This window comes from Castor canadensis, chromosome 7 (assembly GCF_047511655.1).
Source record: "Castor canadensis chromosome 7, mCasCan1.hap1v2, whole genome shotgun sequence".
Taxonomy (NCBI): domain Eukaryota; kingdom Metazoa; phylum Chordata; class Mammalia; order Rodentia; family Castoridae; genus Castor; species Castor canadensis.
In genome coordinates, this window is record NC_133392.1 from 27727833 (window position 1) to 27750904 (window position 23072).

At 43.4% G+C, this 23072-nt stretch overlaps 2 protein-coding genes across 3 annotated transcripts in view; both read left to right on the forward strand.

Annotated features, from left to right (window-relative positions):
- Oga (O-GlcNAcase) overlaps nucleotides 1-15926 on the forward strand; it is a 33114-nt gene extending 17188 nt beyond the window's left edge. For both annotated transcript variants that reach the window (XM_020171238.2, XM_074078463.1), the window contains 8 exons: nucleotides 29-642; nucleotides 1576-1750; nucleotides 4989-5074; nucleotides 6038-6142; nucleotides 8860-8945; nucleotides 9222-9414; nucleotides 11950-12109; nucleotides 13784-15926. In XM_020171238.2, coding sequence (XP_020026827.1) covers nucleotides 29-642; nucleotides 1576-1750; nucleotides 4989-5074; nucleotides 6038-6142; nucleotides 8860-8945; nucleotides 9222-9414; nucleotides 11950-12109; nucleotides 13784-13920 — 1556 coding nt within the window. In that variant the 3' untranslated portion in view covers nucleotides 13921-15926. The remainder of the gene's footprint in view (nucleotides 1-28; nucleotides 643-1575; nucleotides 1751-4988; nucleotides 5075-6037; nucleotides 6143-8859; nucleotides 8946-9221; nucleotides 9415-11949; nucleotides 12110-13783) is intronic.
- Nucleotides 15927-16925: 999 nt separating this feature from the next.
- On the forward strand, nucleotides 16926-18978 carry Npm3 (nucleophosmin/nucleoplasmin 3). The gene is made up of 6 exons (XM_020171239.2): nucleotides 16926-17083; nucleotides 17385-17470; nucleotides 17683-17802; nucleotides 17904-17997; nucleotides 18399-18524; nucleotides 18617-18978. The coding sequence occupies exons 1-5, from the start codon at nucleotides 16966-16968 to the stop codon at nucleotides 18506-18508; spliced, it is 528 nt and encodes a 175-aa protein (XP_020026828.1). The 5' UTR covers nucleotides 16926-16965; the 3' UTR covers nucleotides 18509-18524; nucleotides 18617-18978.
- The last annotated feature ends 4094 nt before the right edge of the window (nucleotides 18979-23072 follow it).

Below are 23072 nucleotides of genomic sequence, written 5' to 3' on the forward strand. Positions count from 1 at the left end.
TTATCCATGACTTTTTTTTTTTTGGTAGGTAGGCAAGTTGCACACAGTGGCGCTAAAGCAAGTGTAGTTGACGGGACTCCCTTAGTTGCAGCACCCTCTTTAAATGCCACAACTGTAGTTACAACAGTTTACCAGGAACCTATTATGAGCCAGGGAGCAGCTTTGAGTGGTGAACCTTCAGCTTTGACTAAGGAAGAAGAAAAGAAACAGCCAGATGAGGAACCCATGGACATGGTAGTAGAAAAACAAGAAGAAGCAGACCACAAGAATGACAATCAAATATTAACTGAAATTGTTGAAGCTAAAATGGCAGAGGAATTGAAACCAATGGACACTGATAAGGAGACCATAGCTGAATCAAAATCCCCAGAGATGTCTATGCAGGAAGATTGCATTAGTGATATTGCTCCTATGCAGACTGATGAACAGACAAGTAAGGAGCAGTTTGTGCCAGGGCCAAATGAAAAGCCTTTGTATACTGCAGAACCAGTGACTCTCGAGGATTTGCAGTTACTTGCTGATCTGTTCTACCTTCCTTATGAGCATGGACCCAAAGGAGCACAAATGTTACGGGAATTCCAGTGGCTTCGAGCAAATAGCAGTGTTGTCAGTGTCAATTGCAAAGGAAAAGACTCTGAAAAAGTAAGTGTGCTTAATTTACCGGCTGCTGACTTTTTTTTGTTTGTTTTTTGTTTTTTTTGGGTCATTTTGGCAGTAGTGGGGTTTGAATTCAAGGTCTTACAAGTAATCTACCACTTGAGTCATGCCCATGGCCTTTTTATTGTTTTAGTTATTTTTTTTCTGGTAAGATCTCACTTTTGCTTGGGATTAACCTCAGACTGAAATCCTCCCACCTATCGCTTCCAGTTTAGCTGAGATCACAGGCATGTGCCACCACACAGGTCTTTGTTAGTTGCTTTGGGGGGGCTCTTGCTACTGTTTGCTTAGGCTGACCTCGAACTTGGATATTCCCAACAATCTCTGCCTCCAAAGTAGCTGGAATTTTGGGCATGAGCCATCAGGTCCAGCCTAGAGCAGGTTCTTAACAAGGACACTGCTAACAGGCAGAAAGCCAACCACATTTTGGAATTTTTTTTCTACTTTTTTGATGCTATTGGGGTTTGAACTAATAGAATATTAAAGTTTGACTTTGTTGTTAGGGATGAAAAAAGTCAGTGTTTATTATTTTTTAGGCATATTTATCAGTTTGGGGAAACACAAACTGTCTTATTGCTTATTCAGAGTTAAAGCCATTGATTGATTAATATTTAAGATAAACTGCAGGTACTGCAGGTACCTGATAACAAACAGCGTAGTTTTCACCCATCTTAGATTATTTTGTTAAACTTTTTTTTTTTTTTTTTTTTTTAATGGTACTGGGGTTTGAACTCAGGGCTGCAGGGGCTCTTAGTACTTGAGCCACTCCGTCATTTTTTGTGATGGGTTTTTTTGAGATAGAGTCTTGAGAACTATTTCCCCTGGGCTGACTTTGAACCATCTTGATCCTTCTGATCTTTATCTCCTGGCCCGGCTAAGCTTACAGTTTTTTTGTCTCTTTCTATTGATCCTCAATAGATTGAAGAATGGCGGTCACGAGCAGCTAAGTTTGAAGAGATGTGTGGACTAGTGATGGGAATGTTCACTCGACTCTCCAATTGTGCCAACAGGACGATCCTTTATGACATGTACTCCTATGTTTGGGATATCAAGAGTATAATGTCTATGGTGAAGTCATTTGTACAGTGGTTAGGTAGGTGCACCAGGGACAATCTCTTCTCCTCATATATATTGTCTTTAAAAAGAAAAAATTATCCCACAGGGAGAAAAACATTTAGGGAATTGGCAAATTTTCAAATCTTTTTTAGTTCTTTTCCTTGGTGTAGACATTGTTGACCAAGTCTTGATAATTACATTGAATACATTAATTTTTCTCCCTTGGGCTAATTCAGCATATCTTGAAGATGTATTAGAAAGTACTGACTTTAATTTGCTCTGACTGAATGCTTCCTGGATGGAACCCTGTATATTATTACCTGATTTGGAGATGAGACTCTATGAAATGTGACTCTATAAGCTTTCTGCTGCTTGCTGTGTCTTGATAACATTAATGCTGTGAACAACTGCTGAAATGACCCAAGGGGCCTGGCAAGAGGATGCCATCCTCCCAGCCCTGTGCGCATGCGAGCTTTAGTGGAAGGCTATTCTGGTGCTACTCAGTATTATTTCATATGACTTTCTCCTTATCCATCTACCAAGTATTGATTTTAGCAGGGGATGGAAATTACAGACCCGTAAAACTGCTTCATTCAGTGGACTTTTATATGGCTTTGAAAATGGTGTATTTTTTTATTTTTCTGGAAATTCTCAAACTTGGTAAAAAGCACCAGCATGGCCATGTTTCTCCAGGGACCTCATTTCATTTCCAGGTTTTCAATCCAGCTATAAGGAATATGTAATGGACTTACATATAGCACATAGCAGGCAGCAAAGCTAACTGACATGTCATAGCTTTCATAGTAGTCACAAATCTATAATGGGTTTCATGGTTTTAGTTGTGAAGTAGATGATCTGAAGCACCGTGAGTTTAGATTAATAAGGAATAGTAGAGATTTTTTTCATTTTCTGCCCATATACCTTGGGGCCCTTAAATATGAAAAAAATAACAGTTTTCCTGTGATAGACCTAAATTAACTGCTAAAAGTAGAGTTGTCTAATTGTAAAAAGAATAGAGAATTTTAATTCTTTTTAAAAGGCTGTTGGGATACTTACTTTAGATGGAAGATATCTGTTCTTAGACTCAGGAAAAACCTTTGTATTGGTGGTTGGATAATAGCATTTGTCTTTCAGGCTTCTGGCTAGGGAGTTACAAATAATCTTTACGGGAATATACATCTTTAAGGCCCCTGAGAATTTTCCAACCTGAAATCTGGGTTTCATTGTTGGCAGGACAGGGTTGAATTCCAGGTCATGAGCTTTACCACTTAAGCCATGCCTCCAGCCTTTGAAATCTGGATTGTTGAATTTGAGAATATATCACTTAAAATATTTGGTAATCAAATTCAATAATTTCTAAAAATTAAATTCTTGATTACATACAGTACAGTATTGTTTCTCAGGCTTTATCTGTGTATTAGGCAGTTATGGAAGTTATTTCCCAATTTGTACAGCTAGTTGTGCAACTCTCAGGGTCAGAGTATCTTAGAAGTTTTGTGTAATGATTTAGGCATTCACATAGCTCTACAAATGCTCACAATAGGGAGAGTATCTTCACGGTTCTCTAGTAATTTCAGGGGTTAATGATTAAAACCCTTTGTTTTCCTCCTCTCTCCAGTCCAGCTGGCATTCAGTCCTTTAAAGAATGTGGCTATGCAGTACTTTTGATTACTAACGACCTCTATTATCTTCTTCCCCATTGTGTACAGATGGGAGAGTCCTCAGCACAAGTGTCTACTACTATTGGATGGACAGCGGCAGATGTTCACAGCGCGTCATGATTAATTAGTTTAAATTGAAAGGTTCTATCTGTGAGGTAGCTCAGGTAGATTTAAGGGTAGTAGGCATGAACTGAAGTCACGTTTGCGCAGCGACTGAGGCATTAACCATGTTTTCATTTATACAGCTCTTCGTACATGCAGCTTTTTTATTGTAATAGTTGGAAGTGCTAGTTACGTTGTAGTCTCAAAGTGGGGGGTAGGGGAAATTGGCTGATCTTAAAGTTTGAGAAGTACAGTTTTTTTCCTGCAGTGGAAATCACACTGAGTTATGGAATGGGGCAAGTTCTCTTCATATCTGTAAATTTTGACCCTATTTCATGTTTATTTTACAAATACTACATGCTTTGTTTTTAAAAAAAATACCTCTACCCCCAAAACATGACAAATCCAGATATTATCTCTTAATGGGCCTGAATTGTCAAGAAAAATTTTGGTTTGCTTTGGGACTGTCTGACTAGCACACTGTGTTTTGTATTGATGAGACTGTTAACTTGAACAGGAGGTAGAATGCTGTCTTCCAATGGAAAAGAACTATATGCGCTGCTATATCTTGTCAGAAGACTAGGCAGGTGTTTTTGATTTGGTTTCCAAACATCTGCCTTTAATTATAATTGTTAGGTAGCTTTATTGCTTATAAAGTTGGTTAAGTGGTGGCCTTAAATACTGACTTCTGGACCTCAAAGCCTGCTATTCTATACGTGTGTTCAGTGGATTGCAAAGGTAATGGCTGATCAGAGGAACCAGATACAGTCATACTTAAGTATGTTTTCACTCTGGACAAATTAGAAGCATTAATTGGCTCTCCTTAGTTCTCAAAAACTGGTATAATTAGCCACACCTGAATTTGGGTTGTCCTTGTCCACAAAAAACCAGATTTCTGGGCCAGAATGTAGCTCAGTTGTGAAGTGCTTGGGTTTGATCCCAGCACCAAAAAATGAAAAGACAAAAATTTCTCACTGCATTTCGTTTTGTCAATGAAATAGCAGTTTCTTTTATTTATTCTGCTAACCCTAGTTTTCTGACAAGATTACTCTCTCCCCTTTTCCCTTTCCTGTACCCTTCCTCAAAATGTACAATGTGACTTCAGACAGGTTTAATTCCTTCATGGGCTGTGATAATAAAATGTCACATCTGTCTCATTCACCTTAATTTATAGTAACTATAATTTCATGATAGAACAAACAACTGACTTGATTAATATAGCTATATCTAGGGAATGTATAAACTTGACCCATACAAACTTGGGATTTGCTTTTCTTCCAGTAATTAAAGAACTCATTACAGTGGTTTCCATTAACCAAAGGAAGAAACATCAGTTTTGAAATACCATTATAAATTTTTAAAAATAATTATTATCACAGCCTTGCCCTGAAACCCTGGATTATTATTGTTAGACAGCTATTTCCACAAAGTGTTTGTTAGTTTGTTGGACATTTGAGACCCCAGGAAATCCCCTTTCTCGTAACATTCTCCGCTTGGATCTGATCTCAACAGGGTGTCGTAGTCATTCTTCAGCACAGTTCTTAATTGGAGACCAAGAACCCTGGGCCTTTAGAGGTGGTCTAGCAGGAGAGTTCCAGGTATCAATATGAATTCACAACTGAATTGACATTTTCTTTGTTTTATGAGAAACCTTATGTTGCGCATCAGATGGCTGGAAGGATTGGTCTGCCGAAGGCTTTCTAGTCCCAAATTCAATTTAGTTACATAGCTGGATTTTAAATCAAATTTTCCTCCTCTTTCACAGTAATTTCTGAAGGAGATGCTGCCAATCCCCCCCGCGCCTGCGAAGCGCAGCGGCTCTAGGTATACACTTCACATTGTTTCTTTGCAGGTCGCACAGCATTTAAATCTGCGCCCGCAATGCACAATGCGCGCATGCTTGTCTGCCAGTAGAAACTCCATGAGCAGAAAAGATAACTAATTATGCAGTGAATGGTGAAGGGCTTTGGTATTTCTTTCCCAATTAGAAATATAATGTAAGAATCACCTGTTAATGAAAATCTGAACAAAATTTGAAGTGTTTTTTGCTATTGAATTTGTTCATGGACTTTTCTGGTGCTCTACTTTTCTCCCCCTAACAGGTGCTCTGCTGCGCACAGCAAACTGAAGCGCATTGCTTTGGGGATAAAGCGTCTCCTGGACAGATAACCCTCTTCAGACCAAACCTCTCCTCCTGACAGTCTGTTCTGCCATCTTGTAGTAGAAAGATGGTCTTTTTAAGATTGGTTTAAAAAAAAAAAAATGTCATAATTGGAATAGGTTTTTTTTTGTTGTTTTTGTTTTTGTTTTTTTTAATAAATTTAGATTCCTATTAATGTGCCACTAAAGCTGTGTAATTCAGTTTGGGTAATTTCTATTCAGAAGCACTCCCCTCCCCCAGCAAAGAGGTGTTTATTTTAGTAAAGCATAGTATACCCCTCTTCTTTAGGTCTGCCTGCAGTAGCCAGTTAATGTTAAGTTGGTAATCTGCAGTGCACACTCATTTAAAGAAATGGCTATCTTCCCAGTACTAATTCATCTCCCTTTTTTTCTTCCCACAGCGTTTGCTGCCAATTGATGGGGCAAATGATTTATTTTTTCAACCACCCCCACTGACTCCTACCTCCAAAGTTTATACTATTAGACCATATTTTCCTAAAGATGAGGTAATTGTCTTATCTATTAACTTGGTATATGGTTATATGCACCTTACAACTTTCTTTTGAACTCACTAGTTAAGAGAATCTTTTCATTGTCTTAAAATGCAAATGTGTGTGTGTGTTTTCCTGGGAGGAAACACAAGTTCGTGCACATTCTAAACAAATGCATTACTATTACCACTGAGCTATAACCCTGTGTTAGTTTTCCATTGCTGAGCCAAAAAATATCCAAGAAAAACAACTAGGTAAGATGGATTTATGTTGGCTCATGGTTTCAGAGGTTTCAGTCCATGGTTGACTGGTTCCATTGCTTTAGGGCCTGTGGTGGGGCAGTACATTGTGGTAGAATGGTCTAGTAGAACAAAGCTGCTCACCTCATGCTACTGGGAAGCAGAGTGGGTGGGGGAGAGCTAGGGTTCCTGGACAAACTATATCCCCAAAGATATGTCTTCAAGTGATGTACTTCTTGTAACTAAGCCCTACCTCCTAGAGCTTGCACTCCTGCCCACTAGTGCCAGTAGCTGTGGCCAAATTTTCAACACATATGCTTTTGGGGACATTCCAGATCCAAATTATTACACCTCTCAACTCTTGGGGGAAACATACAACTTGAGGAAGAGCCTAATTAGTTTAGCTTCTTAAAGTTGTGAACATCTAACATCTTGTGCTAAGTTCTTAAATTCCTGGTCAAATAAGGCCAGGTGCTGGTGGCTTGTGCCTGTAATTGTAACTACTTCAGGAGGCAGAGATCAGGAGAATCAAGATTCAAAACCAACCTGGGCAAATAGCTTGAGAGACCTTATCTCAAAGATAACCAACAGAAAAAAGGACTGATGGAATAGCTCAATGGTGGAATCACCTGTCTAATAAGCATGAATCCCTGAGTTCAAATCCCAGTACCACCAAAAAAAAAAAAAACCCAAAAAACCAAATGAGCTGGTACTGATGGCTCATGTCTGTAATCCTAGCTACCTGGAAGACTGAGATTGGGAGGAGCTCAGCTGGAGGCCAACCCAGGCAAATACATTGTGAGACTCCCATCTCCAAAATAACTAGATCAAAATGGACTGGAGGTTTGATTCAAATCAGTATAGCACCTGCTTTGCATTCGTGAAGCCCTGAATTCATACACCAGTCATACAACACACACACAAGTCAGATGAGGGTGAATATGATTGAAGTACTTTTATGCTTGTATGAAAAAAGAATAATGAAGCCCGTTAAAATTGTTTTAAAAAGAGAGGAAGGGAGCTGGGCACTGGTGACTCACGTCTGTAATCCTAACTACTCGGGGCAGAGATCAGGAGGATCAAAGTTTGAAGCTAGCCAGGGTAAATAATTCAAGAGACCCTATCTCGAAAAAATAGCCAACACAAAGGGCTGGTGAAGTGGCTGAAGTGGTAGAGTACTTGTTTGCCTGGCAAGTGTAAGGCCCTGAATTCAAGCCCCAGTACTGTCCAGAAAATAGGGGCCTGGCACCAGTGGCTGGCTTCTGTAATCCTAGCTACTCAGGAAGCAGAGATCAGGAGGATTGCAGTTTGAAGCAAGCCTGAGCAAATAGTTTCGTGAGACCCTATCTCAAAAAACCCTTCACAAAAATAGTGCTGGTGGAGTGACTCAAGGTGAAAGCCCTGAGTTCAAGCCCCAGTACCAAAAAAAATAATAATAGGGGTGGGGAAATAAAGAGTAACAGAGTGAGTTTGATCAAAGCACACTATTATGCATGTATGGAAATAACACAATAAAAGCCTTTTGTACATGCTAATAAAACAGTGTCTAATGAAGAGTTGGTATTACAAACATGTCTAAATAATGTGTTACCCTCAATCAAATTATCTTCTATAATTTTCTGTTGCAAAGTGGCTGCAGATGGTTGACAGCTATAGAAAAAAAGCAAGTCTGTTGAATAGGTTTAAAGCACTGAGAGACAAGTGTAGTGGTATACTCCTGTAGCCCCAGCACTCAGAAGGCTGAGGACAGCCTGGTTTAATAGCAAGATCCTCCTCCTGGCATAGTGGCTCAAATGGTAGAGCATCTGCCCAGCAAGCATGAGGCCCTAAGTTCAAAGCCCAGTGCTGCATAAAATAAAATAAGAAAAAAATTTAAATAGCAAGATCCTATCTCTAGAAAGAAAAAAGTTGAGAGACTCTGAACCTCTTTTAAGTTTGCTAGCTTTTGAACTTAACCAAAATCATCCCCTACAAAACAGTTTTCCATGCTGTTTTCTGCTGGTTTTACACATGCGACTCAGCGAATACATGTGGTACTGGGAACAAACCTAGGCCTTGAACATGCTAGGTAAGCACTCTACCACTGAGCTATACCCCCAGCACTATATATATATATATATATATATTTTTTTTTTTTTTAAGAAGAAAATGATTTAACTCAGTAATTTCAGAGGTTTCAATCTATGGTTCACCTGCTTCATTGCAGTGGGATAAGAATATATAGCTGAGCAAAATTGCTTGTATACCTCATGGTGGCCGAAGAAGCAGAGAGAGAACACCCCAGCAAACAGGTGGTATTTCTGACATGCCAGACATTTTTTGAAAAATGGTCTCTCTGTGTAGCCAGGCTGGCCTATTAACTCTTAAATGCTCCTTTCTTGGTCTGCTGAGTGCTGGGATTACAGGCATGTACCACCATGACTTCTTAAAAAGTCATTGTTGGGTTCTGTGTCATTTTTATTTATGTGTTGCCTAACTAGATTATATTTTCAGGCTTCCGTGTACAAGATTTGCAGAGAAATGTATGATGATGGAGTGGGTTTACCTTTTCAAAGTCAGCCTGACCTTATTGGAGACAAGTATGTGATGACTATTTGGACTTGGGAGTAGGTATTTCATAGCCAGGTTGATCAGGTTGAGGCAGGGGGTGGGGTGGTGATAACTGGAAAGAAATGTCATTTTTTCAGTTCCTATTTAGTTTTAGTAAAATCTGAAAATTAATACCATTTTCAATTTCTTTTATACCAAATATTGTTTCCATAAGTTATTGAAATACATTGGGCCTTGCATCACTGAATTTTGCATTTTGTGTTAGACACTTAAAAACTTACTTGGACTCTTTTCCTTCTGAGCAGGTTAGTAGGCGGGCTACTTTCCTTAAGCCTGGATTACTGTTTTGTCCTAGAAGATGAAGACGGCATATGTGGTTATGCCTTGGGCACTGTTGATGTGACCCCCTTCATTAAAAAATGTAAAATTTCCTGGATTCCCTTCATGCAGGAGAAGTACACCAAGCCAAACGGTGACAAAGAACTCTCAGAAGCTGAGGTAATAACGCTGGTTTAGAATTACACTATGGTAATATTTTTTTTTTTTCATAAAATAAGTTTTTATAAAACTAAACATCATAAAATTTCAGTACTTTCTTAACTGGCTTTATTTTTTTTATTTTTTTGTGCTGCTGTGAATTGAACCCTAGCCCCTGCTAAGCAGGTGCTCTACCACTAAGCTACATTCCCAGTCAGGACCTTGAGCATGCTAGACAAACAGTCTACCACTGAGTACATCTACATCTGCATTCCTAGGTCTTCCCCACACTTTGATTTTAAACAAATTTATTTAATTAACAAGACGCTTGCTCTGAAGGGAAAACTGTTGAGGATTTTTTTTTTTTTTTTTTTTTTTTGAGACAGGGTCTCACTACATAGTTCAGGCTGTACTGGAACTCTTTATGGAGTCCAGACTGGTGTCAAGCTCATGATTCTTCTGTCTTAGGTACTAGGATTACAGGCATGTACTAGCAGGCCTGGCTAGGATTCTTTTTGTGTGTGTGTGTGTACTGGGGTTTTGAACTCAGGGCCTACACCTCAAGCCACTCCACTAGCCCTTTTTTTGATAGGTTTTTTTGAGATAGGGTCTCTCGAACTGTTTGCCCAAGTTGGTCTTGAACCTCCATCCTCCTGATCTCTGCCTCCTGAGTAGCTAGGATTATAGGTGTGAGCCACTGGTGCTCTGCTTCATTTTTTTTCTTAAGGATTAATTTATCTGTATTTATAGATTACCCTACAAGTAACAGGTATGTACAAAACAGTTTAAAAAAATTGTCACTGATGTTGCAATGATAAATGAAAAACATTAAAAATTCTCCCATCAAACAAGGTATGAAAGGGCAGTACTGGGGAGTTGAATTTGAGGTCTCTAGCTTGCTAGGCAGGTGCTCTACCATTTGAGCCAAACCCCCAGCCCTTACTGCTTTGGTTACTTTTGAGACAGGGCCTTGCTTTATGCCCTGACTGGTCTAGACTGTATGTAGCTGGGATGATAGACACACACCACCATACCCAGCTTGAAAGGACTTTCTATGTTTCAGTTGTTAAAATAGTTCAAGCAGATTAATTTACTGGAATATAAAGATAAAGAGCTGAATGAGTATTAATTATACTGATGGAGAAATATTTTCAGAAAACCATCCCATTCCATCTCCATAACAGCATTGGCAATTTAGTTTAAAAAAAAAAAAAAAAACTTGCTTGTGTACATAATACCAGTTACTTTATGTAGAAAAAACAAATGAGAAGCTGACCATGTTGTGACAGTGTTGTTCAGTTCCTGGATTCAGTCCCCATCATACCCCCCACCCCCATCAGAAAAAAAGAAAGAAAAAGGGAAATAGTCAGAATGTAGCAGGACCAAGTTGGAGTTGGAGTGCTGAGAATGGAGTGCTGAGAATGTATTCTTGTTGGATAAAGACAATTTCTGAAGTAGCAAGACATTTTTGCTGCTGCGACACGTAATTGTAGCTTAGTCCTCCATTTCCAACTATGCAGTATGTATTTCATTTCATTGATTGGCTGCCTGTTAAATCAGAATCTGATCTGCTTTGTTGGTAAACTCAGTTGTTCACAGTAGGCTTTCATTGATTTGACTAAATAGTGTATATGTCAGTTTCTTTTTTGTGTGTGTGTTTGTGTTGCTATATTGGGGATTGAACACAGGACCTCACACATGCCTAGACATGTGTACCGCTGAACTACATCCCTAGCCCATGAGTTTAGTGTGACATTTTCACTATGACATTTTTCAGTGACTGGGGTACTTTTTTGTTTGGGATCACTGCTGTAGTGCAGGATGGTTCACATTACATTTTTTTCTTTTTTACTTTATGATGCAAAAGCAATATACAGCTGGGTGCTGGTGGCTCACACCTGTAATCCTAGCTACTCAGGAGGCAGAGAGCAGGAGGATCAAGGTTCAAAGCCAGCCCAGGCAAACAGTTCTGTGAGACCCTATCGAGAAACACCCTTCACAAAAATAGGGCTAGTGGAATGGCTCAAGGTGAAGGCCCTAAGTTCAAGCCCCCAGTACCACAAAAAATAAGTGGTATGCTCAGTGTTGTGCTCAGTGTTGGTTAGTTTATGATGATTTTCATTTATGCATCAACATGTGTATTTTTAAATTAGTTCTTCTTGAGGATAGTTTTAATGCTTTTAGGTATCCATTTGAACTCTTATTTGGAATGTTGTTTTTTTTCTTTTCCATGTTGTTGTTCCCCTTTGCTAAAATTCTCTACTCTTCCTGCACCAAAGCAGTTACATTGTCTTTATAGTGCTGTTGTGTTTTTTTTTTCGTACAGTGCTGGGAATTGAACCCAGGTCCTCCCACACTTTAGGCAAGCACCTTGCCAATGAGCTATATCCCCACAGCTGCCTAGATAAACCTTTAAAAAGTGAAACTGCTTCAGCTAGAATCACAAGCTAATAACTGGAAGATACTAAATATTGCTTACTTTTTTCTGTTCGTGAGTTCTAAGATACAGATAAAATGAATAAATACCAAGAGTCAGAACGATACTAATTTTTGCAGAAAATAATGTTGAGTTTCCATGAAGAACAGGAAGTGTTGCCAGAAACTTTCCTTGCCAACTTCCCTTCTCTGATAAAGATGGATATTCACAAAAAAGTAACTGACCCAAGTGTGGCCAAAAGCATGATGGCTTGCCTGCTGTCTTCACTGAAGGCTAACGGTGAGTATGTATTTCTGGAGTTGGCATTATTTGGTCAGGACTATATTTTAAGATAAAAAAGAAAAGAAGTGAATTGTGAATTTACACTCCCCCAATTTTGTGTGTGTGGATGTGAAAGATCAAGAGAGAGACAGACAGGATCTCCCCATGTTGCTGAAGTTGGCCTCAAAACTCCTTGCCTCAAGTGATCCTCCTGCCTCATCCACCCAAGTAGTTGGGATTACAGACATGTGCCTGATTGATGGCTTAGTTTTTGAATTATCAGTGGTTTAAGAATTTAATATCTAGCCAGGTGCTCATGCCTGTAATCCTAACTACTCAGGAGGCAGAGATCAGGATTGCGGTTCAAAGCCAGTCCAGGCTTTGTCTTGAAAATACCCATCACAAAAAGAGCTGTCAGAGTGGCTCAAGGTGAAGGCCCCAAGTTCAAGCCCCAGTACCACAAAAAAAAAAAAAAAAGGAATTAATGTTTATTGGGGTGGCAGAGTGGCTCAGTGGTAGCATTTGCCTCGAAATGGTGAGGTCCTAAGTTCAAGCCCCAGTACTGCCAAAAATAATAGTGTCTGTTAATCATTGAGACATGCTGCTCTTTATTTTACACCATGAATACTTACTTTGAACCCCATTTAAATGAGAAATGAATTCATGAGGTTATGTTTTGTCAGGAGGCCCATAAATAATGGTTGAAAAATTAAGTGAACCTAATAAAAAAAAACTTCATTTAGGAATGTAATTTTTGTGTAAGAGTTTCTTATCTAAACTCAACTTTCAAAAATGTCTTGCTTTACTTTATTTAGTACTATAAAATTTTTTTCTGTAAAGATCCAGAAGTAAATGTTTTAGGCTTTAAGGGCCACATACGGTCTATTGTATATTCTTTTTTTAAACAACCATTTACAAATGTAAATGGGCTGGGCATGGTGGTGAATACCTGTAATCTCAGCACTCTGAGACAAGAGGATTAAGTTTGAGCCCAACCTGAACTGTACATAGCTAGATCCTATCTTACAACAAAAACAAAAACTCGTTTAGCTGTTGTTGGACCATACAAAAATGAGTGGTTTGTCAAGTCCTTATTAGCCAGTTGTTGATACACAAGAATGCACCTTGTTTATTGTTGCATTTATATGTCATTTGAGCTGGTGGTCTCTCTGGAATAATTCTCATTTTATCTGAAGAAAGGATAATTCAGTGTTGTACTTGAAATCACATACATGTGTGAGATATGTCTTAGAATTATATTGGCTTTTGACATAGGCTGGAAGACATAGGCAGGAAGTGGCTCTGCCTTGTGGGCCCCTAAAAGATACTTTTACGTTGTATGGTTTTTTTTGGTTGTGTGTGTGTGTGCGTGTGTGTCTGAAGTCAGGGCTTCAGGGATTCAGGGCTAGGCAGGTACTCTACCACTTGAGCCACTGTGGCAACCCCTGCTTTGTATGTTTTGAACAAAGGTGTCCTTTGTTTTCTGTCTTGTGCAACAAAAGATTTTCTTTTAGAGGAAGAATTTCACTCACTGATGAATATTCGTAAAAACTTTTAAAACTGATATAAAATTTAAGGACTTGTATAGAGAAGCCCTATTATCTATTTTTAATACATTCACATTTATAATTCATATTCATAATTCTTGTAATTGTATGACTGACATATTTTGAACATTTGCTTCATTTCTAGGCTCCCGGGGGGCTTTCTGTGAAGTGAGACCAGATGATAAAAGAATTCTGGAATTTTACAGCAAGTTAGGCTGTTTTGAAATTGCAAAAATGGAAGGCTTTCCAAAGGATGTGGTTATTCTTGGCCGGAGCCTGTGACACTTGTCCACACTGGAACTATCCAAAGTCTCTTAATTCCACCGTGTGGTTGGTGGTTGGGGTCTTCATAGCAGCTCATTGTCTGGAGCAGCAGCAGATCGCCAGCGGAACTAGAAACATCACATTTTCAGACTACTCACTGGTTGGAAGAAGATAGTATTGCTGCAAATCCTGTATGAAACAGATGTGGGCTCCTCTTTTGGGTCTTGTATCTTATGTTAGGTGCCAAGACCTCTTATATGGGCTTCTATAAGGAAAGGGCCTTCAATAAATGTAGTCAGCACTATTTTCTGCATCCAGTGTGGTTGCATTCTTCACATGAGAGTAATCAAGATCACTTTCTGTCATTGTCCTTGGTTTATTGAATAAAATGTCTCATTCTTTGGAGACATGTCAGCAGTGAGAAAGATGTTGTGGATTTTAGAGGCTTTGGGGTGGATTTTCCAAGTGGAATGGTGGTGGCATTAGTTTAAGCTGAATAAGTTTGGGGCATTTTTTTCTGCTTTCATAAGGCCATGGCCAGTTATCTCCTGTAGTGACCATTGGTTCAGGCATGTTGTACTTTGTAGGGACAAATGTGCAGTTGTTTGTGGCAAAAGCCCAAAATTGGTAAACTTGTAAATTTTCTTGTATATAAACTAGCTGTAATTTGACTATCCTTTTTGTTTACTGTTTTTGAAATATATTTTCCCTTCTGAAAATGAAAGGTAATGGTTTAGAATGGCACTTTGAATACTGTAAATCAGTGGAGGGTAGATTTTCTTTACTTTTTGTCTTTTCTTTTCTAGTAAGTTTTATTTTTAATGCACCTCCCATATAGGTTCAGGCCATGATCATTTTTAGTATGAGAGCCTAACTTCATAGGACTCAGACCTGTTGCTAAGTGCAAGTCACATCTGGAAATTAACCTCAATAGGAAATCAGCATGTAAATCGTTAGTTTTGACATCTCTGTCAGGTGGGGTTAGGGGACCAGCTGGTTTCATTTCCCCTTAAGTCAGTTGTCATTTAATCTGAAAATCTGTTATTCTGTTTAATTACATCAGAGTCTTTAATTCTTGCATGTTTGTATCTAATTTTTAAATGAAAGAATGAGCACACTTTAACCAATCAGTGATTTATGGTTGGTTACCCTTTTTCCTTAATCACAGATTCTGAAAGCATCGTGTATTTTTAATTTAGATTTGGTGTTTTTAACGGTTCTGAGCATGAGGCTGGCAGATAATCTCTTCAGGATTCAGTTTTTCATCATGATTGGCTGACTTCTCCATAGACTGATAAGCTATTTCATTATCTTCCCTGCAGTTTTGCATTTTGCATCAGCTTTTTGACTTTGAGCTGAGAGGAGAAGGACAAAGGGAACTTGAAACATTTTCCTTCATACAACTCCATCAGTGTGGGCTTTGAGAGAGTCTGAAAGCACTGTACCAGAAGTACAGTACCTAGTGACTTACAACTGAGGCTTAAGAGTGTGTGCTGAATGGGTGCAGAGGAAGGAGGCCTCTTAGTTCTTAGGGTAAAAATCTTTAACTGATAAAAGGATGTTGTATGTTGGAAAGTTGAAAACATGTTTGCAATTTTGAGGTTTGAGGTGAAGGGAAGACCCCTGTCAGATATTATTTAACACCATTGAGTGTTTACTCAGTTTTCTCTGAATATATCTCAAGCACTAGTGGATAATTACAGCATTTTATCTGGAGGATTTCAGTTTCAGCCTTTTGGAATCAGGATTTTTAAACAAGTTGCTTTTGGTTTTATCTTCGCTTTTAATAACATTGGGTAGTCTTCTGGTTACACATCTTAACTGTGAAACATACCAAGGTCTGTACCTTCATCGCTCTAGGATTGTAAAGTGCTATGCTATCTTCCATGGTTATGAATATTTATATTAAGGTTGGAATGACATTTCATTGATTGTTTAGATCACAGCTCAGTTCCTGTAGAAAATGAACTGTAAAACTATTTGAAGGCCATGCAAGAGGCAAAATAAAACCTGAAGTGAACATGTGTGGTGGTGTACTGTGTGCATCTACTTGTTGTCTTTTCTCTTAATGCCTCACCTACAAACAGGTATTTCTTTTCCACAGCTGCTCCAAATTAAGAGACTGGATCTTGAAGGCAGCCCTTCCTCTTCCTATCCTCAGTAAAGAACTTCCAGATTTTAGGCAAGGCTGAAAAAAATAAACTAGTTTTAGCTAAGCCACCATCTTGCTACAGGTACAATAAGGTTATGAAATAGGGCAGTCACTGAATTTCTGCCATCTATAGGATAGGGAATGAACAATTTGCCTGATTCTACAGTCAAAAGAAAAAAGGGGGTGGGCCTAAATTGTGAGAGAAAATCCAGGGGTTGGAGTGGGGCCCAGTGGTAGAGCGTCTGCCTAGCAAAATAAATAAAAAACCTTAGTTCAAACCCCAGTAATGCAACAACAAATCCAAAGCTGAAGGATGTTCTGGGTTGATTTGGGAGTTGAAGCTCAGATAAAGCGGGTTGGCCAGGAATGGCTATTGAATCCCACAACCTAGCTGACTAGTCCTCTGCTAGCAAGCACAGCATTCTGCCATTTGGGTAGAAAGTCTCCGGGGCCACCAGGGCAAGAAACCTCTAGGACAGACTCAAGCTGAGAGGACAAGGATACGGGTGGAAATCTCTGGAGCTCACTCTGTCTTCAGGTCCATCGACAACACAAATCCAAGAGCATTTTGTTTTTTCTTAAGTGCTCTGAACTACCCTTTTGGTGGGAAGAGAATGGGTTTACACTTAAATTTATACTCCCTTTAAGGAAAGCTTACCCTGGATTGGAGGAAGGGAGCCTCTCTAGAGGCTGCGATGAGCTGCAAAAAATTGACGCCCTCATGGTCGTGGAAATAAAAAGTCCGTTAACCGTGAAGGCCACGTCTTTGCCTTAGGTCCTAGTCCCGGAGTCTCTTTCTCCTCGCCGCCAACCCCGAGCTGAGCGTCTCCTTTAATAGGCTGGGCCGGAACTTGACGAGGTGCCGAGCCCCGTACGTGTCTGGGGCGGGGCTTGCAGACGGCCCTTACAGCATGGCTGCCGGCGCTGCTGCCGCCTTAGCCTTCTTGAGTCAAGAAAGCCGAGTCCGGGTCGGGGGTGTCGGGGGTCTGCGAGTGCCGGGCCCGGTCACTATGGACAGTTTCTTCTTCGGTATTAGGGAAAGGAGGGGTGGAAAGTGGTGCTGGGCGGTAAGAGGTAGAGACGAAGAACAGGAATGGCTGGTTGCACAACGTGTGCATGGGCGGAGGGGGATGTTCCCATGCGGCCGCTAAAGCCCGAGGATCTAGCGAGTCCCCTACCCAAGGTGTGCTGGGCGGGGCTCAGAACCGAGCGCTCCAGGTGTTCTGAGAGAAGGGACGTTTGGTGGGCGTGTGAATGGGCAGGAAATCCATGTCCAAGTGGGAGGGGACGGGAGTGATGGTGAAACACTCACGTTTACACTGTCTTCCAGGTTGTGAGCTCTCCGGCCACACCCGCTCCTTCACCTTCAAGGTAGAGGAAGAGGATGATGCAGAGCACATGTTGGCATTGACCATGGTGAGGGGCAGGAGAGAGGTTTGACGATGCATGGACTTCCAGGCAATTAGTGGGCCTTTACCTAATCTTCCCCTTGCCTTTATTGGGAGTCACCTCTGTCCAACCCCCAATCCAGGGACCGACCTTTGATGCTGGGCGAGTTCTAGGGTAGGTGCCTTTGTGGCGTCAGCCCTCACTTGAGAAGACCCTGAGGCCCTATATACCTTTCCCAGCTCTGCCTTACCGAGGGGGCCAAGGACGAGTGTAATGTGATAGAAGTTGTGGCCCGGAACCATGACCACCAGGAGATTGCAGTTCCTGTGGCCAACCTCAAGTTGTCTTGCCAGCCCATGGTGAGTTCCCTAGCCATGCCTTGGGTAGGGTGGGGATTAAGGATTTAAGTACTCATCACAAGATGGTGTGAGCCAGACCTCATTCCTTGCCTTCCTACCAGCTCAGTTTGGATGACTTTCAGCTCCAACCACCTGTAACCTTCCGCCTGAAGTCCGGCTCTGGCCCTGTGAGGATTACTGGTCGCCACCAGATTGGTGAGAGTAGGGGTGGTTCCTGTCCTTTTCCTCCAGTGGATTCTCCATCACAACTCTTCACATTCTGCACTCCCGCCCCATCCCAGTCTTATCTCCCAATGTAGGCCTCCGTCCAGGCCAACATGTCCTCCCAGGCTTTCTCTGGGGCATGATTGTACCCTTCACTCTGTCCCTCTCAAGCCTGCCTACCTACCTTCCTGTCCTAGTTTCTCCAACTCCAGTGATAAGACTGCTTTGGCTCTTTCTCACCCAGTTTAACATCTGGGGTTCTTCCCACCTAGACCATGAGCCCTGGGAGGTCAGGGTCCCTGCCAGCCTAGCACCATGCAGCATTACTCACGTGGTGTGAAGGGCGTTTGGTTTTAGCCTCCCCCTCCCTCTATTGCTTGTGTGTCCACCAGTTACTATCAGCAATGATGTCTCTGAAGGAGAGAGTGAAGATGACAATGAAGAGGAGGAAGCTGATTTGTGCCCCATCCTTCCTGCCAAAAAGCAAGGGAGCAGGCCCTGACCCTCTGTACCCTTTGGTAAGTAGGAGGGAGGGATGCCCAGCAGGGTCTGGGAGCAGGCAGGAGGGGAGGGCAGGCCTAGATGGTGACCTCTTATTTGCTCTTCTTAGGTCAGGTAGCTGCCTCCTACGTGCGCCACACACAATGTTCCTGGACAAGTTTCAAGAAGTTTAAATGTTTCTTCTCCGTTGAAGAGGAGAGTCTGGGTCAGGGATTGGGTGGGAGGGACTTGGGCTAGTGCTTGGAAAGAAGGGGCCATTCTCCATAGGGTCCTAATGTTCTGGCCCTACAGCCTTGCCTGGATTTCCTTTTTCTATAGAGGTGGGAGGACCTCTGAATTTCTATCCTGATCTTCTCTCCCCTCCTGCCTATGAGGATTAGGTCAGTATCTGAAGCTGAAAGCTACATATTTTTAACACTTTTTACATTTTTAGATAAAGGTTTAAATAAATTGCTGTGGGGTTTTCTGCAACTCATTCGTGTGAGTTTTTTTTTTTTTTTCCCATGCTAGGGTGACATTTCCCCAGGGACCACCAGGTGGCACTGTGGCAGCACAAAGAGTGGCCCTGGGCCTAGGGAAACCTGGGGAAATGTGGGGATTCTACCATCCTCAGGACCAGGCCTAAGCCCCAACTACCTTGCTGGAGGGGGACCTCCCATTCCAGTCTGTTTCCAGTCCCTGCAGGGAGAGGGGGGTCATCGCAGGAGGTTATCAGCTTCCAAACAAGGGGTCTGGGCCTCTGTCAGCACTCAGGCTGATGGGCAGGGGGCAGATAAGCAGGCTTAGAAAGCCTAAGGAATGTGCATCCCTAGCCCCATGAGGGGGCTAAAGCCCAGAGAGGGGGCCTGTGAGGGGTGGGGTGGGGACCAGTCTTTTCTCCTTCAGTCTTTCAGGCAGGTTGAGCAGAGCTGAACCCTTAGAAACCTGATTCCTAGGGCCAGATGGAGGGAACTGGCCAGATTGGGTGACAGGGAAACCAGAATCTGGGTGGCCTGGCATATGGGGGTAGAAAGGAACCCCTGGGAGTTAGCCCCCTTGGCTAAGGGATTCCTGACCCCCAACACACTGCCTGCTGGGGGGTCTCTGCTGCCTAGAATCGGGTGGTTCCAGGGTCTTGTACTACTGTGACTTAGGAGGAGCGTGTAGTGACCAGCTCTGGGGTCAGTAGTTCAGCAGCTGTGTCTGTTGGGGGGGTTGTCAATGCCCCACAAACAAACAAATAAACAAAAGGTTACCTTCCCAGACAGCCTGAGGATGGACAGAGAGCAGGGCCTGAGGGAGTCAGGCCAATTCTTGAACCAGCAAGTGAGTGGGCATGGGGGAGGGGCCCCCTAGATAATGCAAAGGGTCTGATATTAGGGTAGGTGAGGGCAACTTCACCTGGAAAAGCAGTTCCTCTTCAATACATTATTAAATAAGGAGGTTTCCTCCACTCCCGTGGTGTTAGGGGATCCAAGTTTTCAACCGAATTCCTTTTCTCAAGTTGAGAACAAAAGATGGCTTTTCCCTATTGCAGTGATCAGGGTCGCAGGTGCCTTTCTCCTCAGGAGGACTTTCCCCTAAGTGCTTCCACTACCAGCCAGGATAAAAGGAGCAGCCCTCTACCCCGCTTGGAGCCATTCCCACGAGGTCGAAGAAGAGAGTGGGGAGCTGGTGCCCTCTGGTGGGCGAGGTTGAAACCGCTTGTGGCGGTGCGGCTCCCCACACCACCTCCCTAAAAGCTTGGGCGGGCGAGTGGTCTTTAGGAAGGCGAGGGAGTAAGCTCACAAAGGCTTGCACGCATGCAGGCACCGGTTGGTTTATTCATTGGAAGGACTCGTGCTGGAGTGAGGAATTGGGCGACCGCACTCTCCTTCCCCTTCATCTCGACTCCAGCCTCAAAGTTCTCGGCACGTGCTCGGTTGGAGACGCAGGAGACGAGCTGAGTACGGCGCCAACTCCCCTGTGGGGCAGCCTCCCAAACTGACCAATCTACCGGCCCTATACGTGGCCCTGCCCCAATATCTGCCCCCCGTGGCGCCGCTGAACGCCCTTTGTATTTCTCGCCTGTTTTCCTGGTCGGTCTCCCAGCGGGCGCGGGCGCGGGCGGGCGGGCTCAGAGCACGTTCCTGCCCGCAGTGGGGGCCCAATCCACATCAGCCTCTCAGTCCCGGAGTTTCCCGGACCCCTGGGGCACCCCACCGACAGAACTGGGAATTGTTTTTTCTCCTGCCTTGATCGCGCCTCCTAGATCCCCGTTTTCTGCATCTTCAGCGCACAGTAGGAGGGCTGCCGATTCACTTTGGCCTCAGGCTGAGCGCTTGGGGGATGAAGGTGCACGCCGGCGGTGGGACACCGCTGGAGGAGGGGCAGGCCGGTATTTGGGAGGCGAGGAGGGACAGCTCTCAGACCGGGTGCGAAGCGCAGAACGCTGTCTCGGCGATTTGCATTTGAACTGTCTGCAAGAGTCCGCGGCGCTTTGAACGCCGGGTGCGGGAGGCGCGCGTCGCAGCGAGGGGCAGTCCTGGCGGCCAGCGCCACGGGTGCGGATTTGAGGGGCCTGGGTCGTGCGGCGGGATGAGTTTGGGACTCGGCGAGGGCGTGTTTGCGGAGAGGGGCCGTTTGTGTTGGCGAAGAGTGTGTTTATGTTTGCAGGCGAGGGAGTTTGAGTGTGTGTGTTTGCCCAGTGTGGGGGCGGCCGGGAAAGGTGGCCAGGCTGCCACTCAGCGATCAGCTTGACAGGCGCTCCCTCATCTGGGCCCGGGAGCTCTGATTGCAGATTCGAGGAAACAAAATAGCAATTGTAATTAGGGGGCTTTGATAAGATAAAGAAAGGAGGGAGCTGGCTGGGAGGTGAGCGAGTCAGTGAGGAAGAGAGGGAGAGAGCGTCCTGCGGGGGCTCCGGCGGAACATTTGCATCTGTCAGTCACCGGGCACACCGGGCCGAACCGGTGCCTGCTGCAGGGGTGACTCATCTGTACAGGTCTCCCAGAGACACGGACTTTTGGGGAGAGAAGCGTCTCGACGATCTGGGTGAAGGGTCAGTTCGTGGGAATTTCCAAATGTAAAGGAATTTGGTTCTATAGAGGCCCCTAGCAAAGATTAGGAGTAGAACTAAAACCCTGACCTCAGACCCCTTAGGCCACAGAATGCCCATCTCTTCTGGAAGGGGGAGGGAGGAGAACTTTCTAGGAGCTCCAGAACCCAGGTGGAACTCTGGTCTAAGTCAGATGCTTTGTCCCCCACCTCCACTCCAGGGACCCTCGAGGATTCAAGAGTGGCTCTAAATTGTGACTAGATGAGCTAGCTACCCTGACCCCTACCTGGGTCCCCACTCTGCTCCTCAGACTTACTTTCAGAGGGCTGTGTCCATGGTGGGCAGGATGCTCTTCCCTTTCAAGAAGTACCCATCCCCTGCTTGCAGTCTCACCATTCATTCATTCATAGATACAAAAGTAAACATTTCTGAAGGCCTGCTTCATACATAGGACATGAGGTGAAGACTGTGAGCAAAGAGACATCACTCTGGAGGACTTGGAGCAATGCAGGAGAGAGGCAGACAAGCCATGATGCAGACCTCTAGACAGAGCACAGTGAAGGACTGTGGGCACTGGAGCCCATCTGACCAGTCTCCCCTTAATGGGCCCACTTCCCAGTGGGGTTAAAAGGAGGCAGTGCTTGCCAGCCCTTTAGCAGATACAAGTGCTCAGTAAGTGGTGCTTACCATTATCTTTTGGGAGAGGGGTGAAGGCAAATCTCCCTGGGCTGAAGTCTAAATCTAGGCAGTCTCCTCATTCATTCATTCGTTCATTCACTCACTCATTCCTACAACAAACCGCAGAGCAAACCTGCCCAACTCTGTGCAGTGAGCTACAATTCCTTAACTAAACCTCTGGGTCTGTGTGGGCCAGAGCTGAGTGAACAAACTCCTGAAGAGGTGTAACAGGTGGATTCAGTTCATATTGCTCAGTGTTTGTACTCACGGCTGGGCATAGGGAAAGGTGGGACGCAGATAAAGGGGAAATAGGAAGAACCTGATTGTGTTGCTTGACAAGGGCTTGTCTCCCTCTGACCTAATGGTTTCCTGGGACCACTCCAAATCCTCCAGTCCTACCCAGGAACAAAGAGGGCCAGTGGGAATGAAGGCAGCAGCTAGGTAGGGTCATGAATGGCTTTACCTGTTCCTCAGAAGTACCTGTCCCCAGCCACTCCTGCCCACCCGGGTTGTTTCCATAGAAGCAAGGTGGTGGCTCAGGAAAGCAATGTGCTTGGGAAAGGCTTAGATAAGTCCCTACCTACTTGCCTACACCCCCTCCCCAGCTGACACAAGACACCAGCTCTTGCCTACTACACAAGTGTAAATGCCAGTTAAACGGAAAAATGATTGGTTTTGGAGGAGGAAAGGACTGGGTGGCCTGGATCTAGGTTCCTTTCTCGAAAAAGCTGTTGAGAGTAGTTATTTTTGCTCCTTCTGCCTGCTGAGATTTAGGTGGGGGCAGTGGCTGTGGTCCTGCCAGAGACTTCTGAGCTCCTCATTCTATCATAGGTGGCTCATGGCTCCTCTCAAGCTTCAGGCTAGTGGGGGT